The sequence below is a fragment of the Raphanus sativus genome, chromosome 4 (assembly GCF_000801105.2).
Source record: "Raphanus sativus cultivar WK10039 chromosome 4, ASM80110v3, whole genome shotgun sequence".
Taxonomy (NCBI): Eukaryota; Viridiplantae; Streptophyta; class Magnoliopsida; order Brassicales; family Brassicaceae; genus Raphanus; species Raphanus sativus.
In genome coordinates, this window is record NC_079514.1 from 13,170,115 (window position 1) to 13,191,568 (window position 21,454).

Sequence of the window (21,454 nt, forward strand, 5' to 3'; positions counted from 1 at the left end):
AAACTTCTTAAAATATCGTAATAACTCATAAATCATCACTACAATAAATATATTCAAAGATGCATTAAAAATTTCGAAATTTTATTTAATTTACTTTTATAATTATACAATTTTTATTACTAAAATTTTCTACAACTTTTTTAAAAATTAATAATTTTTAATCGTAATATCATTAGTTTAAATTAATAATTTTTAATCGTAATATCATTAGTTTCTTTTAGATATCTACAAATTTTATAAATATTGTTTATTTTTAATTTTTGATAACTATAATTTTTATATGATTTTTTAGTAATTTTATACAAGTTTATTTAATACATTTAACCAAAATAAATAGATAAAAAAATTATCTAAGATTTGAATTTTAAATATATACAAATATATTCTTAAAATATAATTTAAAATAAACAAAATTATTTTTCTTAATTTTATGCTTAACTAAATCAAATTTATATTAAATATTAGCCAAAATAATAAAATGTATAATATTAATAAATTTCATTTTTAATATAATTTAAATTAAAAAAAAATTATCACTGCACATGGTTCAGGAAAACACCTAGTTATAAAAGAAAAAGTAAGTCATCATCCAAACACTAATCAGTTTTTCTTCTTATTATCAGTTTTATTTAAGGATACACATTATTGACTAAACTAATTTTATTTGTGCTGAAACCCAATAATAGAGCATAACTTTACCAAATTCGTTGAGATTCTTGGTTTGTTATCTTCCTCACCGTTAAGCTCTAGTATCGAGAGGCTGAAGCCTTACGGGTAGGCCGTATTGCGGATGGAGATTGAAGTTATCAACCGGTGTATGCTTATATTCAGGGGAGAGGCTAATCCGGAACCGTTGAAGGATCATAGTGAGCACGGTCTTGACTTCCATCATAGCAAAATTTTGGGCAATGCAAGTTCTTGGTCCTACTGAGAACGGAAGGAGTGCGTTTGGGTGATTGGCGGCTTGAGAAACACCCTTTTCGAATCGCAGAGGATTGAATTGTTGGGCGTCTTCTCCCCATATGGCCTTGTCGGTGTGTATCTTCAAAAACGGGATGATTATGCTCGTGCCCTTGGGGATATCCAAATGTCCTATCTTCATATCTTGTGTTGCTTCTCTTACCATTTTAATCACGGGTCCGTACAGACGAAGCGACTCCATAAAAACCATGTTCATCTGCAAGTTAGAAAAAGATTTATTCAGCCACAAGTATTAAGGATATCACCCCAAATCATAAGTTAGAATGGATCATAAATAATATGTTAGAACATATCTTAATCATACAAAGTCGGAAAAAATCATATAATAATATAAAAGAGATATGAACCAATAACAACAAAACCTGCAAAAAAAAAACGAAAAAACAATAACAGCAAAGTCTCAAAATATAACACATTCCAAAATAGAACACATTAGTTACCAGTTTAAGTTTGGAGAAGGTGTCTGAATCTGGGACAGTATCTTTACCACATTCACTGAAAACTTCTTCTCTTAGCTTCTCTTGCCAATCTTGGTGCGAGCTCAATAAAAACGTAGTCCATGTCAATAAAGTTGCACTACTTCCTTGCCCTGAGATATAGAAAGTCTTGCATTCGTCTACAATCTCATTCATACTCATCGTTTTCTCATACTCCTTAGATGCTGCAGCTTTCAACATGATCCCAAGAAGATCGTCTCCACAATTCTTGGAACTTGATTTTAGCCTTGCATCTATAATTCTTTTGATTGAGTCCTTCACTTTCTTATCGAGCTTCCATAGTTGAAGGTTGGTTGGCGTAGGAAGGTATCTTGGGAAACAAGAAGATAAAAAAAAATAAAAAGAAAAAAAAGAAACAAAAAGGTTCTATATGGTTCCGTCTGAATGAACTAGCTGACTACATATATCATGTACTTACTGTGCTCCTGGGATGAAGGCGCTTGTGAGAGAAGTTAGAAAATATTTCCCAAGCTCTGACTGTGATCTAAACAATTCAATCCCTTCCTCGTAGCTGCTTCCAAACGCAGTGTTCGCGATAATATCAGAGATCAATCTGTGGAAGTCTCTGTTGATCTCCATCCTCATCACCACTTCTTCACCCTTCCTCTGTGTTCTCCACTCCTCCAACATCCTTAAGGTGCAATCCACCATCCGTTTCGTCATGACCTAACAATTATTAGCAAATAATTAATTACACTATGCTCAGGTTGAGCTGAAATTATATACTCTACTATTTCAAGTTTTATGTTGTTACACAATATAAAATGTTTTCACATATTTAGATCAATTTAGCTTTATCAAAAACTCGTAATCAAATGTATTTTACTATTTTATTATAGTTAAATCAATTGATTTTGTATTATATTATATTTTAAGTAAATCTTTAATATTTGTGCATTTTTTTTAAAAAACATCATATATTATATGAAACATAAAAAATACTCTTTCTATTTCATTTTAATTTTCATTGTAGAGTAAAATTCCCGTTTTGAATTAAGTGTTATTTTAGAATTTTAATGCAAAATCTTTTAATTTTATATTCTATATATATGATATTTTTATATTTTCCAGTCTATTTTTATTGGTTAAATATGGTTAGGTATATAAATAATAATTTTAATTAAAAACATACAAATTAAATGTTTGTTTATGTGGATAACTCTGAAATGACCATTAAAATAAAACATAGTGTAGTAAACAAGAACTAAAACCACCTTGAGACTGTCTATGGAGAAAGCAGGGTTCAAGATTCGTCTATGGCGAACCCAGTCATCACCCTCTATGAAAGGAAGTCCTTTACCGAAAAGTATGAAGAGCTCAGGTTTTTTGTTTGCTATAACAGCGAAACCTAACTTTGTAGACAAGATCTGTTTCCCTAGTTCAGGATCTGAGATGAATAGCGTCGGTTTTGTTCCATTCCAGTATAGAAATGTTTCTCCTAATATATATACCATCAAAGGCGAACTCACATGTTTGTCAAGCAATGCTCATCTTAAAGAACCATAAACAAAACAAAACAAGTTTGGATAAAACGCTACCGAATTGAGACAGCCATTGGTGATAGTGAGGAAACACACGAGGGAAGATATCGTTAGAGTTGGGATCAAGAACCCAACGCGTAGCTTCGTTCTTCATCTTCTTCATCTCCCGGAGATTCCCGTACACAAATCTGTATTTTGGGCCTGAGATTCCTTGTTTCTTGAATCTTCTTGTTATCATCCACGGCCGCAAAAGAAAGACCCAACAAGCTTCCCATATCCTGGGAACAACAAAGGGAAAGAGAAGGAGTGCTAAGAGATTGATCACGCTCAGGAGTTCCATTTAAAGAAACACAAGGAGTTTGTACTTGTATTTCCGATATGAGCTAGTATGCACATCTTGTTTTAGTTAAATTAGAAATATAAATATTTGGTGAAACACATTATTGGTGGTGGGGTATCTTATATTAAAATTAATTCAAAGATGCCGATGGTATTGTAAACATATATACTAATTATTTTTTTAGTTTTCATTTAGTATAACAACGTTTATAATAAATTAAAGCTAGTGATAACAATAGCATATTATATTTTCAGAAATTTTGTGTAAACCAAGTGTCTTCTTTATGTATTATATCAAAAGGTGTCGTCAATGTGAGCTGTCATGACTCTGGCTGAGCTTCCCTAGCGTTCTGGACTAATACAATATGAAGTCAAATCTTTTATTTTTTGTTTTCAAGTCCTCACAATAATTAAAAAATGGGCAAAACTTGCTTGTTGAGAGTTCGAAGAGCTAGGATAAGAAAATAAACAAGCTGAAGAAAACACTAGTAACATGACACAGCATACCTCTTGATACCGATGGAAAAAACCGTTGGGAGTCGGTAAAAAAAACGATAATACCGATGATATTCCGACGACGAGGTCCGTCAATATGCTTTCGTCAGGAAATAAAACCCGTCCGTAATTTGTTTGTAACCCTGACCGAATACCAACGGAATGAATCCCGACCGAATCCCGAGAAAAAGCGATTGTCGGAAAGTAACTAATAACCGACAAACTCAATCAGTCGGGAATTGAAAAATCCTCACGGACATATTTCGTCCATTAATAGTAAATCCCGACGGAAAGACTTTATCAGTATTGTTGTAAATTCCCGACGGTGGTAAGTCGTCGGTGTTGGATAAAATCCCGACGGAATTGTTTTTGTCGGTATTTTGATAATATACCGATGGTATTTTGTTGTCGGGATTCCGCCAAATACCGACGGATACATGTCCTCGGTAGTTACCTAATCCCGACGACCGTCGGACTTATATAAATATTTTTAATTCTAAAATAATTAACAAATTACAAATTATGATTTTTTGAAGAATTTTTTTTTAAATGAAAATGAAAAATAAAATCTAAAACATAAATTATTCTACATAGAAGTTGTTAATATAATACATAAAAGGTTTTTTTATAAATAAGAAAAACAACTAAAAGTCTTTACCAAAACGAGTTTTAAATTTCTCGAGTAGGGTCTTCGTGAGAGCCATGTTATCTTCCAATGCTGACTTGTTTTGGTTTAACTCAATCCGGATTTCAGCATTGTCGTTCTTCAGAAACTCAATCTCCATATCCTTGTTCTTGATTTTTTGCATAAGGTCGTCAACAGGGGGATATCCATGAGCCGAAGAAGAAGAAGAAGCCCCTCCAATCGAACGATCCAACCCAACATAACGGCCTTTCTTTTTTGGAACCTCCTCAATGAAAAAAAAACATAAGTTACAAACGATCGTATATAAATATATAAAAAGCCAAAGAACTAGATTTTTATCTAGATAACAAGGTTGTTGAGTTGTTCCACGATTAAGGAGTTGGAAGAAGCAGAAGTCTCGTCTTCACACATAGAAGCCTGACTCGAAAGGATCTCTTCTGCTCGGGTCTCCACAAAGTTGATAACATCCTTCATGAGTGGGCCCTGAATTTTGCCAGTTTTCTTGTTGGTGTAGATTCTGATTGATATCTTTTTGTTGTGTCCACAAGACCTCTGTTGAATCTTCATCTTCAAGACCTTGAACACAAACCTCTTGTAAGATTAAAGACTTTGTCTATACTTTTCTGGTTTAAATCAGAAACAAATAGGGAATTACATGATTGGAAAAAGTTGTATACACAAGTTTGATTGCATGTTATCTATATTCAATATGTTTAGCCATCCACAATGCCCTATCCATACTTCAATATGTTTAGCCATTCACAATTCGTCTATTACTATGTTATTCATTTTGATATGATCACGAACTAGAAATTTTAAATTATATATATATATATATATATTAATATGGATATCAAAATAAAAAACATATATTTTATTTTCTATAGATATATATATATATATTTATTTATTTATATATTAGCTATATGAAAAAAAACAATAAAAAATGTCGGAAGTAAAGTCAAATTAAAAAAACCTCACATTTTTATAATAACTGCCATAAATTACTCTTTAGCGAAAAGGAGGTCATTTTCGTTCAGAATGTACATCGGTTTGTGGAAAAGTACTCTTCCATTAATTTTAAGAGCATGTTTATTAGGATAACTCTTATATGATCTCTTAGCTAATATAAAAAAACATAAAACAAGAGAGAGAGAGAGAGAGAGAGAGAGAGAGAGAGAGAGAGAGAGAGAGAGAGAGAGAGACGTGCAGTAAAGTACGTTGCTTAAATAAGGCATGCCCCCTTGTAAATTTTTTTTCCTTTTTTTTTTAATCCTAAGACCATCCGCAACAGCGGTTTCTAACGAATCCTTATCATTAATTGAGAAAATTAATGAAATATAGGTGCGAACTGGTTTTCCCGCTACCACCCGCAAACGCAGCTTTTGCGGTTCATAGCGGTTGTTGGCGTTTCAAAACAATCACAGAAAACGCTACAAATCGCTTCAAACCGCTCCGAACCTCTTAAAATCAAAAGCTGGTTCCAGTTAGCGTTTGCAGTTGCGGGCGGTTGCGGGAGGGTAAATTTTTTTTCTTTAAAAACAGAATAAATAAAAATAATACTAAAATATCTAATAAAATTTTCAATTGAAATAATAGAAATTGTAAAATGTATTCATATTATATTTCAATTTATATTATAAAAATTCAAAACTATATATTTTCTATAAATTTTTAAAATTGAATAATATGATTTTATAAATATAAATTTTATATTTATCATATTATTATGATTTTTAATATTTTTATAATTACATAAAATGTAAATATTGTTAAATTATTATTTAACAGATGTTGTGTTTGGTAGTTTACCAGTCATAATAGTCCCGCAAACGCAACAATTTCTAACAGATGTATCAGTCGTACAAATCTCTAGAAAACGCTTAAAATCGCAACCACCCGCATCCGCAAACTCCCGCAACCGCAACCGCAACCGTTGCGGTTACACCAGTCAGGCCCATAATAATATTATTTTGGCTTAATTAACGAAGGATCAATCCTTCAAAAAGGACTAGAAGGACTTGGTCCTTAACACACGTGTCTCCTTACCCTTCTCTTTCTCCCTCTCTCTATCTCTCCTCCTTGCCTACGCTGCTTCTTCTCCTCTTTTCTATTTTCCTTCTGAAACTTGACCAAATTCTTCTCCTCTTTTCGTTAGAGTTCTGGTTAATAATGGCGGGATTGGCAATTTCACCTCCTCTCAGTCTCACCTTCTCTTCTCGAGCAAGAAACGCTAAACCCACTTCGTATCTATCTCACAATCAAAGGTACTCTTATTGCAATCACACTCTCAAAACGATTTATGTTAGTGCTAGTGTTTCAATTATAAACCTGTTTCATTTGTAAATTCTATTGTATGACCCAAAGTTTATCTTTTTCATTATTTTATTTGATTGTGTGTAGAAATCTTACAAGGGGTATAGTTTCTGCTCTTCCGAGTCCTTATGGCGATTCATTGAAAGCTGGTAACTTTGAACCCTCTTTGATTATTTGTTGTTGGGTAAAGGAGAAGTTAGAACCGAGTTTGATTGTTTGATGCTGGAGAAAGTATTGTTTTTGAGTTGATGATGTGTCTCAGATTTGGGCTGTGTCTGATGATGCTTTTCAGGACTTCGTCCCCATCATGGACTCAACGGTAGTGAGGAGGTGAACCAAACACTTCAATCTGGAAACCAAGCACTCAGGCGTGGCTGATCTCAGACGCAGAACGCTGAGGACGAGACGCAGAGCCAAGCCATTCCTCTTCAGCACTCCGGCTGAGACTTTAGGGAACACAAGGGAGAGGACGAATCGTTAGGTTTCTGTTTTGTTTACCCTTTGCTGATAGTGTGAAGCTGATGTTGTCTTGTCTTTCTTGGCTAGTTTAGTTTTGGGTATCTAGTTAGTTTAGTCTCTAGCCGCTTACATTAGAAGATGCAGGCCTTTGCAATGAGTTAACAGGTTGGTAGCTAGTTAGTTTAGTTCTCTAGCCTCTTACATTAGTAGTGTAGCTTGATTTATGGTTCCCACTTGTGTTTTTGTCTGGTTTCATGGTGTCATGTTATGTAGCAGGGGTGATGGTCAGCCGTTTGTGGGGAAGATCATAACAATGAAGTATGGAGACTATACAAGAAGAGTTGGGATCGATGGTACAACTGAAGCCATCAAAGAATGAGATGAGATAAACGAGTACTGCAGGCAGCTAGAAGATAACCCTTTTTTTTTCTTTGTACATATGTTCAGTCTATTCATTTCATCTATTAGATTGGTAGACTTTGGAAGAACTGAATCAAAGTTATGCAATGGACAGAGACAATGAGAATAGCTTAACAATTGTATCTCTGAAATATTAATAAAGTGAGGCTCACCATTGTACATACCATTTGGTTTAGGATCCTTAACTATTCAGAATTTTTTTTTTTTTTTTAAATTAGTATTATAAGGCTAAGGATTCCATGGTGAACCTCACCATTACAGATGCTCTAAGAGACACCCTAAAGTACTCTCTCTGCATTCTTTGGTGACTCTTAACTAGAAAAGAAACAAATAATAAAACAAAGTCAAGATGATCAACTTATGAAACAACAAACCTTCAGGATCTTGAAAGAAATGATTCATAAAGCCAATCACAGAGTAGAAAATTCGATGATCTTTAGCCAATCCACAATAGCATCACCTAAAAGTAGCAGAATCACAAATGCGACTGTAGCATTTCAATAGATTGATCCCAATTCTCGATATCATGCGTCTAAATTAATAAAATTTTCAAAAATCCAACCTTCGTAATAATATCACCAACACAACAATCCATTATAAATTGACAAAGTCAATAACATAAAACCGACACAAAAAGAAGAATGTTTTTTCCTTTCCCATTTACTACAGCATGCGATCACAGAAAACAATTCCCAAAAGAGCTAAGAACATACGATCATATACCGAAACAGACACGAAAACAAAGGGAAACAAAGTTTTGGCCGTGTCTGACTATTGGCGGCAGACAAAGAAAAAAAATACAGCAGAACTCAGACAAACACAGAAACTCATAAATCGTTGATCAATGATCACCATTGGCAACAGAGCTAGAAAAGGATTCTTGTTGAGCGTCTCGAGATCTTACAGCTTTCGGAACCAAAAACTGGTCCATGCTTAGTCGAAATTACTGCAGGGAACCGAACACGCAAATTCGGCAGCCTTTGTTCAACTCTTCTGACCACAACGGTCTCTTCTTCTCTTGCTAACTTTGGTGCAAGTTAAATCGAACACTCTCGTTCCTTCGTGTCAATATGCAAGGCCCAGTAAGAGCTTCATTTGGGCCCTTTCATTCAGCCCCATTTAAATTAGGCATGGCATACACGTGCGGGAAGTTACACCCTCTGTTAAGCTGACCAGGTGGCACCCAGATAGGATAAAACATTATGATAAGCACAGATTAAGGAATCAAAGATTTATGTTTATCCTATGTTTTTTGCTGTAAATTTCATCTTTTAACTGAACATAGTATATAAACAGTAATTCAAGTTTAGTAGTATTAGTTTGACTAATTTTTTTTTATTGTTTAAATATTTATGTAAATTAATATAAACAAAAAAAGTTACTCACCTTCCAAATCGAAATTTCAGATTTTTTTTCATCCGGACTACACCACTAATCTAATTAACTACGAATGAAATATATGGAATATTCCCTAACAACTTTCCCTTTCTATAACAAAACGCCGTCGTAACGTCTCCTGAATTTTGCCAATCAAAATCCAACAAAAACAACAATTAAAAAATTCGACTTGGATTTTGAAATTATTCTTTTTTTTCGTTTATTAAACGAGAAAAAAAAAACTCAGATCTTTTCTAGTTCCTGAGAGAGTTTTCAACATCGAAACATAAATCCTTTTATTATTAATTTTTGCCTGATTCTCTGCAGAGAACGATGTCGTCATCGCCGGACATTGCCGGAATTCTGGAGAACACGAAGGAGCTTGATCGGTTAAGGAAGGAACAAGAGGAAGTCCTCGTCGAGATCAATAAGATGCATAAGAAGCTTCAAGCTAGTATGTCTTTCGATCTTCATTCATTTCAATTAGCATCCTTGATCGTGTTATAAAAGAAAATTAAACTTTTTTTCCGAATCGTTTGTGTGTTTAGATCTTTAAGTAATTTTCCAAGTAATGTTATATAATTGAACCATTAGTAGATGGATTACATCAATACAATATTATCTGCCCAAGTATATAACCAAATAACATGAGAGTTAATTTCATTAATGTAATGGAGTGTTTTAACTTTTATATTACCATGTTTCCATGGAAGAAAGGAATTAGATTTAGCCAAGTTCCTTATCAAATTTTCTGACATTTATTTCTTGTGAATGTCTTTTAACTTGTTTGGAGAGTTTTCATTTTCTCAAAAACTAATCCTTGATATAGTAACCATAAAGTGTGTTATGGTAAATAGGCAATCCAAGTCCCATATCCGGATATTAGACCGAAGAAAATCTAATATATAAATCTGGTCCAACTCTATTTAGTACGAGGCCTCGGAGAAGCCTTCTGGCCCTTCACCGAAGAAATCCGTGAAGGCTTCGGCCCAAACGAAACAATATCATAACAAGCGAGGGGTTTAGACATGTGTTCCATCACAAAACAGTGGATTTGATGTATCATATCATCTATTATGGAAACAAACTTAATGAGAATCTGAAGGTTTTTACATCTCTTTTTGAGAAAAGTAGAATCATACAGGGTGAAAGCTTATTTCAGCTAGATAACTTAGAGGACTTAATGTGACTCTTTAAAGCTGAGATTTGCTTTCCATTGCACATATCCACATATGGATATGGCAGTATAAGATAGATTTAGCTATATGGGTTAAGGCAATTAATGGAGTCACAAACAATTCTCTTTCTGTTTGTTTATGAACTCTCTTGAGCATTTTTTTATCAGGCTGACTCGTGATTGTGTTCAAATGCAGCGCCTGAGGTAGTTGAGAAGCCTGGTGATACTTCATTGTCAAAGCTTAAAAATTTGTACATTCAAGCAAAAGAGCTTTCGGAAAGCGAAGTAACGTAAGCCAGATACCTTTCCTTTTGTGCTTATAAAAAAGTTTCTGAATGAGTTAGAGAGTGATGATACAAGCTAAAATGACAACTTATCTCGGTTTTATAACTTTGTGTTTAACGCAGTGTTTCAACCATTCTGCTCACCCAGTTGGATTCTCTACTTCCATCTGGACCAACGGGGCAACAACGCAGAAAACTAGGTATACTTTGATTTACCATTTGTACCTGGTGATGTTTGCTCTTTTTTGGGCTTACATTGTTCTTGTGGGAAAGCAGAAGAACACTCTTTTGAGTCTTAAACGTCTCCAATGATTTTGATATATTTATATATATGTAAAGAGTGATTAAGATTTTTCCGATGCTTGTAATGATATCACATAAGTGGCAGAAGGCAACGATCAGAAGAGGAAGAGAATGAAAGTAGAGTCAGATGTACAAAGAGTTTCTCCTTCCGTGAGAAACCAAATCGAGGCTTATGCCAGTCTAAGGGGTGAACAGGTAGCTGCTTCTCTTCTTTGAGTTGATTCACTAAAGCCAAAAAAAAGAGTTCATAATGACATCTGTTTACATGTAGGTTGCTGCGAGAGTAACAGCTGATGACGCCGAGAAGGATGAATGGTTTGTGGTGAAAGTGATTCACTTCGATAGAGACACAAAAGAGTAAGCTTAAACCCTTTTTTAATTAAAATCCAACATGGATCTTAGAAAAAACAGCTCAAACCTTTGTGACAGAGTTGAAGTACTCGATGAAGAGCCAGGAGATGATGAAGAAGGAGGTGGCCAGAGGTAATTAAGAGAACTTTTGCAGTGTCATTTGACTAACTTTCTGATTAATTTTTCTTGTATTAATCTTGTAGGACTTATAAACTATCAATGTCATGTATATTACCCTTTCCAAAAAGGAATGATCCTTCAACCACACAAGAGTTTCAACCAGGGAAACACGTCTTAGCTGTGTATCCAGGAACCACGGCGCTTTACAAGGCGACTGTAATAAGTACCCCACGAAAGGTTAGTTTTTTTCTGTTTCTTCAATCCCGCTTCAACAATGTCAAAGCAAGAAACTAACCTCGTAAATACTCAAACTTGCATGTTGCACATCCGGTTCCAGAGGAAGTCTGACGAGTAAGTTCCTTCTCAGCTTTGTTCATATCCATCATACAATACTTAAAAACATTTTTGGTTTAATATTTTAAGAATTTGCTTAGTTATGATAAGTTTGTGATGGCACCAGGTATTTACTGGAATTTGACGACGACGAAGAAGACGGAGCATTGCCACAAAGAACAGTGCCTTTCCACAAAGTGGTAGCTTTACCAGAAGGCCATCGCCAGTGATTTTCAGATGGGTACACTGAAATGAGAGAAACTCTTCATGTTTGATTACTTGAAGGCCAAAGCAAGTGTTAAAGGTTCGTTGCCTTGGTGTGTGTTGTTGAAAGGATATCTCTTGGAAGAATAAAAAGGTAAGTTGTTGTTTTTTTTCTATTCAGTTCGGTTGAAAAGATACTCTAGTTTAATGTAATAGATGAGTGGTAATGTATATATATGTGTGGGTGGGGTATTTATACCATGTCGAGACACAATGTTGAACACAAAAGAAACTGTTTTTGTTCGTGTGAAATTTACGTTTACAAGTTTTGGGATGGTGAATAACATTGATAGTTCAATGAAGAGTTAACTCTTTCGGAAACATGATAAGGTTTTTCCCCACTTTAGCAAATGGCTTAAGGCAAAGAAGGATACTACAATCAAGCTTGGACAATCCTATCAGCACATGCTCATCCTAGCTCAAAACGTCACCCTCGTGTGAGCTCTTTAGAAGTAGGATTGCGTATGGCTTGTTCCAAAATCTTAGAACCAATTTTGAAGACTACCCCATTCCTAGTAAAACTCGTAAATGTCCACAAACAACATTGCCCCCATAGAATGGCCGTTGCTTCTGCGTCTAGAAAAAAAAATATGTTTTGGCTCCATACCACCCTATAACATTGCCTATCTCGTCTCTGAGTATGTATCCTACGCTATGTTGGTGACCCATACTCAGGATGTTGTGCATGCGTCTGATAAGAACTTGCAACCTTATTGAACAACCAAAGAGAAGTAGGCAGAGCTCAAACGCATAATCGTGAAGCTCCCAAACTCTCGATCTCTCAACAACTTGAGAACGAGCCCAAACTCTCAATCGGATCCTATTATATAGCCAAGGTCCATTGATCTTAGACAGGACCGGGGGTGAAGCTTTTCCTGATAAGATATGCATTTCAAGCAGCAGCTCGTTCAATATGGAGAGAGAGGAATTGCAGAAGCAACTTCCACACACTTTGTTGGCTAAAGTCATCGACAAGAATGTGAGGAATAGGTTGTCTACCATTCAACGTCAACGAGATCAGAAAATGGAGAAGGGGTTACGAATGTGGTTTGGTACCAGATAGATTGTTTTGAAGTAGTAGTTCTATCTTTTCATTAGCTTCTTGTTGCATTGGATGTAAAAACGGTTTTTTGGATGAATACAATTTTACATTTATTCAAAAAAAAAAGAAAATATAATTCTATTAACCAATCAAAGCACTTGTTTATACCACTATTTTGCATCCAGTTGTGCTCTTTCCAATATGTGTGTGTTGATTTGGAGAAACAACACTCGTTTCAAGTTCTCTAAATCAACCATGGGAAGGCGGCCCTTAAGTCTATCTAGAGTCTCCTCACTGCATCTTTCTTTAACTATCAATCAATGTGCAAGATTCTCAGTTGAATATTTAGCAGGCTTGGGATAGAACAAGAAAGCCAAAAGAGATAAAGCCCGAACAACCCGAGGCAAATGGACATTCAAACAAGTAACATATAGACAAAAGAATGTAGAACTAGAACAACTTCATAAACCGTAAACAAAATAGACCAATTAATTGGTTTGTCCAAAAAATACACACCCCCTTAATTATCAAACCGGTCGATTATTCATCTACTACCAACTTAGAGGACCCGGTCGGGTCGAGTGTATAGACGAACCGGCTTACGCCGGTAGAGTGGGACAATAACTTGTAAAAACGGTGTCGTGGAACTTGATGGCATATCTTATTTAAACAATAAGACAAGGGTATATTTGTCTGAAAAGCACAACTCATCACATTAGGGCTTTTGTTCCGGAATCTGGTGTAACTCTCTCTCTCATTTTTTCTTCGTTTGTCGTCATCATCATCTTCGTCTGCAACTTATCATCCTCGTTTAGCTGTTTAAGAACCCAAAACCAACTGAATTACACTCGCATCAGAAAAAAAAGATGAGGCCGATATTGATGAAGGGACATGAACGTCCATTGACGTTCCTAAGGTACAACAGAGATGGAGACATGCTCTTCTCCTGCGCCAAGGACCACACTCCCACTCTCTGGTACGCCGATAACGGCCAACGCCACGGCACTTACCGTGGCCACAACGGTGCTGTTTGGTGCTGTGATGTCTCAAGTTAAGTCTCGCTGGACGATGTTGTTTAGGGGCTAAGTTGATGTTGTAACTAAAAAAGCTGACATTTTTAATTTGTTTGTGAATATTTAGGAGACTCGTCGAGATTGATAACTGGTAGTGCTGATCAGACTGCGAAGCTGTGGGATGTGAAAACTGGAAAGCAGCTGTTCAGTTTCAAGTTCAGTTCTCCTGCAAGGTCTGTGGATTTCTCCGTCGGTGATAAGCTTGCTGTGATCACCACTGATCCCTTCATGGAGCGTACTTCTGCTATCCATGTCAAACGCATCGCTGATGATCCCCAAGACCGTAAGTTTCTCTTATCTAATTGTATATGTGTAAAGTTTTTTTTTTTAGTTTTTATGTGTAAAAAAAGGAAACTATTTTGTGGAAAATGGTGCAGAGGTTAGTGACTCTGTGCTTGTCCTTGAGAACCCTGAGGGGAGAAAGAGGATAAACAGAGCTGTTTGGGGTCCTTTGAACCAGACCATTGTTAGTGGTGGTGAAGATGCTATTCTCAGGATCTGGGACGCTGAGGTAATTTCAAAACTTTTGGTTAACTTAAGCATTTATAGTACTGATTCCATTGTTTGTTGCTAGACTGGAAAGCTGCTCAAGGAAACGGATAAGGAAGTGGGTCACAAGCAGACAATCACATCGCTCTGTAAATCAGCTGATGATTCTCACTTCCTTACAGGTTCACTTGACAAAACGGCAAAGGTAATGTGTTCCTCCTCTCTTTTCCTTCTATCCGTTGTTTCAAAGTTATTCATGTCCTGATAGATAAGAGTGTTTCTTTTCCTTCTATCCGTTGTTTCAAAGTTATTCATGTCCTGATAGATAAGAGTGTTTTAATTGTTTCAGCTGTGGGACATGAGAACGTTGACTCTTATTAAGACTTACACTTCAGGTGTGCCCGTAAATGCTGTCTCCATGTCTCCACTTCTCGACCATGTATGTAGTAATGCGTCTAACAAGTTTAGAATTTGATTCTGAAAAAAATCAATGTTCTCTTTGTGATATGTTTTGTTTCTTCTCTCTCTCTCTTCCTTAGGTTGTGATTGGAGGTGGTCAAGATGCATCAGCTGTGACGACCACTGATCATCGTGCTGGGAATTTCGAGGCTAAGTTTTATGACAAGGTTTGTGTTATTTTATCAGAGGCTTTTACTTGAAATTTGCAATCAGGAACATAAATAGATGTATAACTGTGTTTGGTTTTGTATAACGATATATATAGATTCTGCAAGAGGAGATTGGTGGTGTGAAAGGTCACTTTGGACCTATCAATGCTTTGGCATTCAACCCTGATGGAAGGAGGTAGAGTAAACATTATCTAATTCTTTACATAATGATGAGTTTTAGGGGTTTTGTTTTTTTTTTTTGGTTGTGTTACTGAGTTTGTGAACTTTCTTTTTCTTTGCAGTTTCTCTAGTGGAGGTGAAGATGGTTACGTTAGATTACATCATTTTGACTCTGATTACTTCAACATCAAGATTTAGATCGTTTTGAAACAAATCTCTCAATCGGTTACTCTCTTTTCAACATCAGAATGGTTTCATGTACTACCGATACTTCCATGGTGCTAATTTATGAAGCATTTGGATTTTTGCTCGGATCTTTAGATTTTGCACATTTCTTACTTTTTGGATTACAAATTATAAATCCTGAGATTTTTTTGGACTCCCATTCTATTGTGTTCTTGATGAGTTCTTCAGATATGTGATAAAGGCCCTGTTCGTTTCGTGAACTGGATGAGAATTCCAGACGCAGCATCTGTACGCAGTAATTGGATGCAGCAATCAGATATCGTTCGTTCGCGATTCTGTAAATTTTGGATCATGCGTCTGGAAACTGTATTTAGATGCAGTTTTGTTCGTTTTGTATTCTATATTTTTGAATATAGATGAGTTTTATGTCAAATGACCAAAAACTCCTTATCTTTTCTTTTGGTCTAAACATATATATAACTATATCTAAAAGTGAAACTAACTTGTAGAAAAAATATATTTAACTACAAATAAAATTGAGATAAATAAAAATGAACATTAAATTCAATTTTTCATTTTAAAAAAAAAATAAAACAACTAAATTTTCATATATTAACCTGTAAAAAGTTTTGTTTAACTGCAAATAAAATAAACATAAATAAAAATAAATATCAAATTCAATTTTTCATGATTTATAACATTATAAAGTAACAATAATAAACACTAAAGTCTATTTTCATGTTTTACAACAATGATAACATCAAACTCAAATGACTTTTACACAAAATATTTAACTAAGTCTCAGAAAATTTGATTCTCGGATTTTGGCAGGAAAAACTCGATTTTCGGGTTTTGGCCAGAAAACTCGGTTTTTGGGTTTTGGCGAAAAACTTGGTTTTGGGTTTTGGCCGGAAAACCTGATTTTTCGGTTTTGGCGGGAAAACTCGATTTTCCGGTTTTGGCGGGAAAACTCGATTTTCCGGTTTTGGCGGGAAAACTTAATTTTTTGGTTTTGGCGGGAAAACTCGGTTTTCGGGTTTTGGCCGGAAACTCAGTTTTCGGGTTTTGGCGGGAAAATTCGGTTTTCGGATTTTGGCCGGGAACTCGATTTTCCGGTTTTGGCCGAAAAACTTGGTTTTCCGATTTTTGTGGGAAAATTCGATTTTCGGGTTTTGGCCGGAAAACTCGGTTTTTGGGTTTTGGTGGGGAAACTCGGTTTTCGGGTTTTGGCTGAAAACTCAGTTTTCGAGTTTTGGCCGAAAACTCGATTTTCGGATTTTGGCCGAGAAACTCAGATTTTCCGGTTTTGGCCGAAAAACTCGATTTTCTAATTTTGGTGGGAAAATTCGGTTTTCGGGTTTTGGAGGGAAAACTTAGTTTTTTAGTTATGGCGAGAAAAATCGTTTTTTCGGGTTTTGGCGGGAAAACTCGATTTCCCGGTTTTGGCGGGAAAACTCGATTTTCCGGTTTTGGCGGGAAAACTCAATTTTTTTTGTTTTAGCGGGAAAATGCAATTTTTTGGTTTTGGCGGGAAAACTCGGTTTTCGGGTTTTGGCCGAAAAACTCGATTTTCCGATTTTGACGAAAAAAACTCGATTTTCCGATTTTGGTGGAAAAAATCGATTTTCTGATTTTGGCGGAAAAACTCGATTTTCTGGTTTTGGCCGAAAAACTCGGTTTTCCGGTTTTGGTCGAAAAACTTGATTTTCCGATTTTGGTGGGAAAACTCGTTTTCCGGTTTTGGCCGAAAAATTCAGTTTTCCAATTTTGGTGGAAAAACTCGGTTTTCGGTTTTGGTGGGAAAACTCGATTTTTTGGTTTTTCGGTTTTGGGGGAAAATTTGGTTATCTGAGAAAGAGAGAGAGATTTGCTTTGACGGGGAGAAAAAAAATTAGGTTTAGAAATCAGGTAAAACTTTATAATTCATAGGATAAATTAAGGGTATTATTGACTTTTAACACTTTTGGATGAGTTTACTGTTTCTGGAAACGTTTGAAAACTGCATCCAGAAATCCTGAAAAATCTGGATGAGTTATGAATATACATCTGGATGCTGCGTCCAACTTAACCTCCTATTTCGTATCAAACGAACATCGGTCCGCATCTGCATCTGGATGCCGCGTCCAGATCACGAAACGAACAGGGCCTTATTATTACGAACCTGAAGCTAGAACAGAATCAAGGAGGAAGACATTATCGGTTTGAGATATATTTTGGTAACTTGTCGTATATCAACTCCAGGGAAAAAGATCACTCTAACTAGCTATTCATTGAGCTGATATGTGCGAGCTAAAATGTATTCTCAAACAATGGTATCAGACCTGTATGACATTCTCTCTGTGAATTAAGATTTTACCAATTTTAATGTTGTAGCAAAGCTCTTAGAGCGTTCTCCATGCTCTCTCCACTGAAAGTTACAGAAACATAAAGCTAACTTTCCAAGCTACGTAACTATAGCTAACTTTATGAAACATGTGCTTAGGTTATGCACCTCATGTATATACTCAAATGCAAAGTAAATAAGCGGTAATTTGCGGAACGATTCGATTCGGTTTGGAAATGTAATTAGCTTTTAAGAAAATTTCGGAGTCTCATGAGAGTGGAATCCTAAAAAGATGGGGACAGAGCCACAAGATTTGGAATGATCCTTAAAAACATTTCATTGGTAAAGAAAGACAAGACTGATATGTTTGATCAAAAAAAAAAAAAGACAAGACTGATATGTCTCTCACGCACACTACGCTTCTTCATTTACTCTTCCATAGCTTCACCCACTTCTGTAATTTCAACTCGCTCCATCAATGGGGTGATCTTGGTGCGAAGAACCTCTGTTTACAATATACACAAATCAACTCAAGTGAGAACCAATGGTATTGAAGCTGGTATTAAACCAGGATGTTACAAGTAGACTAAAGCCGAGACTAGCAATACTGGCTCAAATAAGGATCCCTTGAGAGCTTTATCATGTTGTGTTTGATCAAGTAAAAAGAGAGGAAGAGAATAGCTTTACCGGTTTTCTTGGTGAACGAATAGCCTTTGCTGCTGACATAGGTTCTTGGGTTTGGTTCCATGTAGTTCCTCAGATATTCCTTGTTCCCCTGTTTACCAATACGAAGTGTCAGATAACAAGCAACAAACAAGACAGAAGAAATGCAAAAGAGCTCGATTTGAGTACTAATGGAAAGGGTGTTTTGCATTATATCTAATGGTAATGCAAAGAGTTGGGTTTTGCTTTGTACTAATGGCGATTTACTAGAATGTCTATGATATGATATACTATGATGAGTAACACATGCTGACAAGTGGGAGTTTAGTAGATTAATCGCAAGTAATCAGACAAAGAAGTGTGAAGACAAACCTTAGTGATAACGCAGATGTCCACGTTGCTACCACTACCCAGGTCGTTGAATATACCAGAGCAAATGGCCTCAGCGACCAGCTTAATTCCTTCATCCCTCTATAGAGGATATTGTAGCAAGAAAACAGATAAGAGGGAAGAAAAGAATACATCTGAAAACAGAAAGATGAATGTTCCTGCTTTTACTTACGGTTAGACCTTCTTTGTACTTTGCCTCAAACACAGACATAGCAGCAAGAGACCCAGAACCCATTGTAGCGAATGGTAGAGTGTCCGTTGAACCGTGTGGGTATATCTGTGTTTTAGTCAAAGGTGATATGAATAACAACAAAACAAACAAGCAAACAAATAACTCTTTCAGTAGAAAACAGAAGTTGGAAATTTAAAACTTACAGTATGAAGATGAGGACCAGTGATGTCAACTCCACCAAGGACAAGAGCAGCTGAGACATGACCTTGATAGCTGGATGAAGGACAGTGGTTAAGTCACCTATCTTTCTTTTAACTCTTGATATATGGAGGAGATATAAGAAAAAAAAAGAGTACCTGAAAAGGTGTTTTTTGAGAAGGGTCAAAGCAGTGATAACCCGAGAGTCTCGGCCAGTCTGGTAACGATGCAACCGCAGCTGTGAGCTGACCATATCTGAACAATGAGACATAAACAAAGATAACTAAAGCATCAAATTCATGAAGCAACGCATTATGTCAATTAGATATTCTGACAGAGAACAAAATCTTCCACAAATGAAGTTAGAAAGGACATTACCAGTGACAGCTTCAGTGTCAGCAGCGGTTCCAGCACCACAGCAATAAATGTTAGGAGCCATGTAGTGAATTTTCTCACAATTCTTATCAGCAACAATAGGCCCTTCAGTTGCTCGGGTATCCGCACCTAGTATCACACCGTCCTATAACAAACACACAAAAATTAAAATTAGTGTTATACAGCTACCAGCCTACCACAATCATTTACTGAAAAAAAAGTGATTACACGAGAATACAAATGTCTTCACATGATGTGTAATTGATGTGCTCTAAACTAGAAGGAGAGGCCGAGCCAATAGAAAAACAGGCACCACTTCATTGGCACTAGAAAGCGTTGTACTTATTCACTAATCAAACTCTACAGACATCTTTTTTTTCTTTGTTTCCACATTACAAATAAAAATCCAATGCATATCAACACAGTAATAACAAAAAAAAAGAGAGAGAGAAGACTACAACATGATTAGTTAAAATTAGGCTAGAACAATCATGTATACGCAAAGAGACAGTAGAGGAGAAGGAAAAAAGGAGAGACCTTGAAGATCAAACCGACGATGGTGGTTCCGGTCTTCAAAAAGGAGGGAGCTTTAAGACCCTTTTGTATAAGCATATCGTTTCGCTTGCACAGATCGAAGCTGAACCCACCCTTTGGCGGAACTTCCGACATTTTTTTTTCTGCTAACAATGGAGTAAAGTAATTTAAGCATCGAACAGTGTTACCCCCAGCCAGATCGGATCGACAACATGGAAAACCGAGTGGTGGAGGTTTTACCGAAATCGAGAAAGAGAGATCTCAAGATAAAAAGAATGTGTGAGTATGAATTGAGTGGTATACCTGGACACGACGAACTCTGCTCGAATCGGAAACGAAAGTAGAAGACGACGGGAAAGAGAGAGCTAGAGCTTTTTTTTTTTTTTTGCTTCGTTCAATAACGGAGAGAGAGAGCTGAAGCTAAGAATAAAGAGGAGACCTTTCTTCTTCTCCAATTAACCTTGAGATGCCCAATTTACACTTATGGGCCCTTTCTTCCTTCTTGTTGAGCCCATCTTTTCATTTACTTTCGTACCAAAATACGGTGACGGGACGGGTATTGAACTGGGTATTACATATCCAGACCCAAAACCTTAATTGATATCCGAAAACAACCCAACATATGAAAAGTTTAGTTTTATATTTATATTTAACCGAAAGGAGCTTCCACAAATATGTCAAACTTATTATATTTTGCATTAATAAAAGGTGTTTTTTAAATCTATGAACAATAATCAGATTGATGACAAAAAGATAATAAGCAGATTAATATCTTTATTTTTTCAAAATTTTATCTCCAACTTATTAATTGTCCAATCTATTAAATTTTTTTTTTTAAAACTAATTAAGTTAATGGTAGTTTTTAAGGACAAAAAACCTTTAACAATGAAGAATTTGGTTCTTTCAAAATCTAAAAAAAAATAATCCTGATCTCAAATAACCAAATCCAAATTAAAAATATTCAAACATGTAAAAATATCCAAACAGATTCTATTTCCAATATCAAAATACCTCAAAACTCATAGTTTCTGATCCAAACCCAAACGTTTATGCCTATTTTCATACTATCGTTTAAAACCGTACCAGAGCAGAACTAGATAACTATTTTAATATGGTTCAATATACTAGGATTGGGCTGAATTTGGTTTACAAAATTTATATTTATTATTTTTAAACAAATTTATAAGTAAATATAGTAAATATCATACATTACATGGATATATAAGTTAAATATATATATTTTTAAACACAATGTGTAAGTATCATACATTACATGGATAGATAAGTTAAATATATTTTTTTAAACACAATGTGTAAATATAAATTATCTTATACATAATTATTTTCTATAATATAAATAAATAAAATTTTAAAACGT

General features: G+C 35.5%; 5 protein-coding genes across 10 annotated transcripts; 3 read left to right on the plus strand and 2 right to left on the minus strand.

Annotated features, from left to right (window-relative positions):
* Positions 1-543: 543 nt before the first annotated feature.
* On the minus strand, positions 544-3,366 carry LOC108854545 (cytochrome P450 709B3-like). Its single transcript, XM_018628138.2, has 5 exons — positions 3,017-3,366; positions 2,693-2,916; positions 1,897-2,144; positions 1,422-1,788; positions 544-1,177 (listed from the first exon to the last, which is right to left on the minus strand). Exons 1-5 carry the CDS (start codon positions 3,297-3,299, stop codon positions 740-742), a joined length of 1,560 nt encoding a protein of 519 aa, XP_018483640.1. The 5' UTR covers positions 3,300-3,366; the 3' UTR covers positions 544-739.
* Positions 3,367-6,462: 3,096 nt separating this feature from the next.
* Positions 6,463-7,803, plus strand: LOC108854734 (ATP-dependent Clp protease proteolytic subunit 6, chloroplastic-like). The gene is made up of 3 exons (XM_018628369.2): positions 6,463-6,706; positions 6,843-6,904; positions 7,048-7,803. The coding sequence occupies exons 1-3, from the start codon at positions 6,612-6,614 to the stop codon at positions 7,131-7,133; spliced, it is 243 nt and encodes an 80-aa protein (XP_018483871.1). The 5' UTR covers positions 6,463-6,611; the 3' UTR covers positions 7,134-7,803.
* Positions 7,804-9,201: 1,398 nt separating this feature from the next.
* On the plus strand, positions 9,202-12,095 carry LOC108854730 (SAGA-associated factor 29 homolog A). 6 transcript variants are annotated; one of them, XM_018628359.2, is made up of 9 exons: positions 9,202-9,465; positions 10,385-10,478; positions 10,596-10,672; positions 10,861-10,970; positions 11,047-11,132; positions 11,187-11,258; positions 11,330-11,483; positions 11,584-11,597; positions 11,707-12,095. In XM_018628359.2, the coding sequence occupies exons 1-9, from the start codon at positions 9,345-9,347 to the stop codon at positions 11,807-11,809; spliced, it is 831 nt and encodes a 276-aa protein (XP_018483861.1). In that variant the 5' UTR covers positions 9,202-9,344; the 3' UTR covers positions 11,810-12,095. The 6 variants fall into 6 exon arrangements, with proteins under 6 accessions (XP_018483861.1, XP_018483863.1, XP_018483860.1 ...); XM_018628361.2 differs by having other exon boundaries at positions 10,864-10,970; XM_018628358.2 differs by having other exon boundaries at positions 9,203-9,465; positions 10,855-10,970.
* A 1,475-nt stretch (positions 12,096-13,570) lies between these two features.
* LOC108854729 (eukaryotic translation initiation factor 3 subunit I) lies at positions 13,571-15,611 on the plus strand. Its single transcript, XM_018628357.2, has 8 exons — positions 13,571-13,935; positions 14,026-14,241; positions 14,336-14,469; positions 14,533-14,652; positions 14,797-14,886; positions 14,987-15,073; positions 15,172-15,251; positions 15,358-15,611. Exons 1-8 carry the CDS (start codon positions 13,752-13,754, stop codon positions 15,431-15,433), a joined length of 987 nt encoding a protein of 328 aa, XP_018483859.1. The 5' UTR covers positions 13,571-13,751; the 3' UTR covers positions 15,434-15,611.
* Positions 15,612-17,968: 2,357 nt separating this feature from the next.
* On the minus strand, positions 17,969-20,536 carry LOC108854732 (proteasome subunit beta type-7-A). Its single transcript, XM_018628367.2, has 9 exons — positions 20,380-20,536; positions 20,080-20,219; positions 19,546-19,687; positions 19,326-19,422; positions 19,173-19,242; positions 18,970-19,074; positions 18,780-18,878; positions 18,432-18,519; positions 17,969-18,249 (listed from the first exon to the last, which is right to left on the minus strand). Exons 2-9 carry the CDS (start codon positions 20,209-20,211, stop codon positions 18,173-18,175), a joined length of 810 nt encoding a protein of 269 aa, XP_018483869.1. The 5' UTR covers positions 20,212-20,219; positions 20,380-20,536; the 3' UTR covers positions 17,969-18,172.
* Between the last annotated feature and the right edge of the window lie 918 nt (positions 20,537-21,454).

Excerpts from the sequence above, each read along its gene's own strand:
- LOC108854545 (XM_018628138.2), bottom strand. The coding sequence starts at position 3,299 with ATGGAACTCCTGAGCGTGATCAATCTCTTAGCACTCCTTCTCTTTCCC. Across the intron at positions 2,145-2,692 it reads TCTCCATAGACAGTCTCAAG|GTCATGACGAAACGGATGGT; the intron begins GTGGTTTTAGTT and ends AATAATTGTTAG. Across the intron at positions 1,789-1,896 it reads GCCTTCATCCCAGGAGCACA|ATACCTTCCTACGCCAACCA; the intron begins GTAAGTACATGA and ends TTGTTTCCCAAG.
- LOC108854734 (XM_018628369.2), top strand. The coding sequence starts at position 6,612 with ATGGCGGGATTGGCAATTTCACCTCCTCTCAGTCTCACCTTCTCTTCT. Across the intron at positions 6,707-6,842 it reads TATCTATCTCACAATCAAAG|AAATCTTACAAGGGGTATAG; the intron begins GTACTCTTATTG and ends GATTGTGTGTAG. Across the intron at positions 6,905-7,047 it reads TGGCGATTCATTGAAAGCTG|GACTTCGTCCCCATCATGGA; the intron begins GTAACTTTGAAC and ends GATGCTTTTCAG.
- LOC108854730 (XM_018628358.2), top strand. The coding sequence starts at position 9,345 with ATGTCGTCATCGCCGGACATTGCCGGAATTCTGGAGAACACGAAGGAG. Across the intron at positions 10,479-10,595 it reads CTTTCGGAAAGCGAAGTAAC|TGTTTCAACCATTCTGCTCA; the intron begins GTAAGCCAGATA and ends TGTTTAACGCAG. Across the intron at positions 11,259-11,329 it reads GAAGAAGGAGGTGGCCAGAG|GACTTATAAACTATCAATGT; the intron begins GTAATTAAGAGA and ends TTAATCTTGTAG.
- LOC108854729 (XM_018628357.2), top strand. The coding sequence starts at position 13,752 with ATGAGGCCGATATTGATGAAGGGACATGAACGTCCATTGACGTTCCTA. Across the intron at positions 14,887-14,986 it reads TGTCTCCACTTCTCGACCAT|GTTGTGATTGGAGGTGGTCA; the intron begins GTATGTAGTAAT and ends TCTCTTCCTTAG. Across the intron at positions 15,252-15,357 it reads TTCAACCCTGATGGAAGGAG|TTTCTCTAGTGGAGGTGAAG; the intron begins GTAGAGTAAACA and ends TTTTCTTTGCAG.
- LOC108854732 (XM_018628367.2), bottom strand. The coding sequence starts at position 20,211 with ATGTCGGAAGTTCCGCCAAAGGGTGGGTTCAGCTTCGATCTGTGCAAG. Across the intron at positions 19,243-19,325 it reads CTCAAAAAACACCTTTTCAG|CTATCAAGGTCATGTCTCAG; the intron begins GTACTCTTTTTT and ends TCCTTCATCCAG. Across the intron at positions 18,250-18,431 it reads TTCGTTCACCAAGAAAACCG|AGGTTCTTCGCACCAAGATC; the intron begins GTAAAGCTATTC and ends TATTGTAAACAG.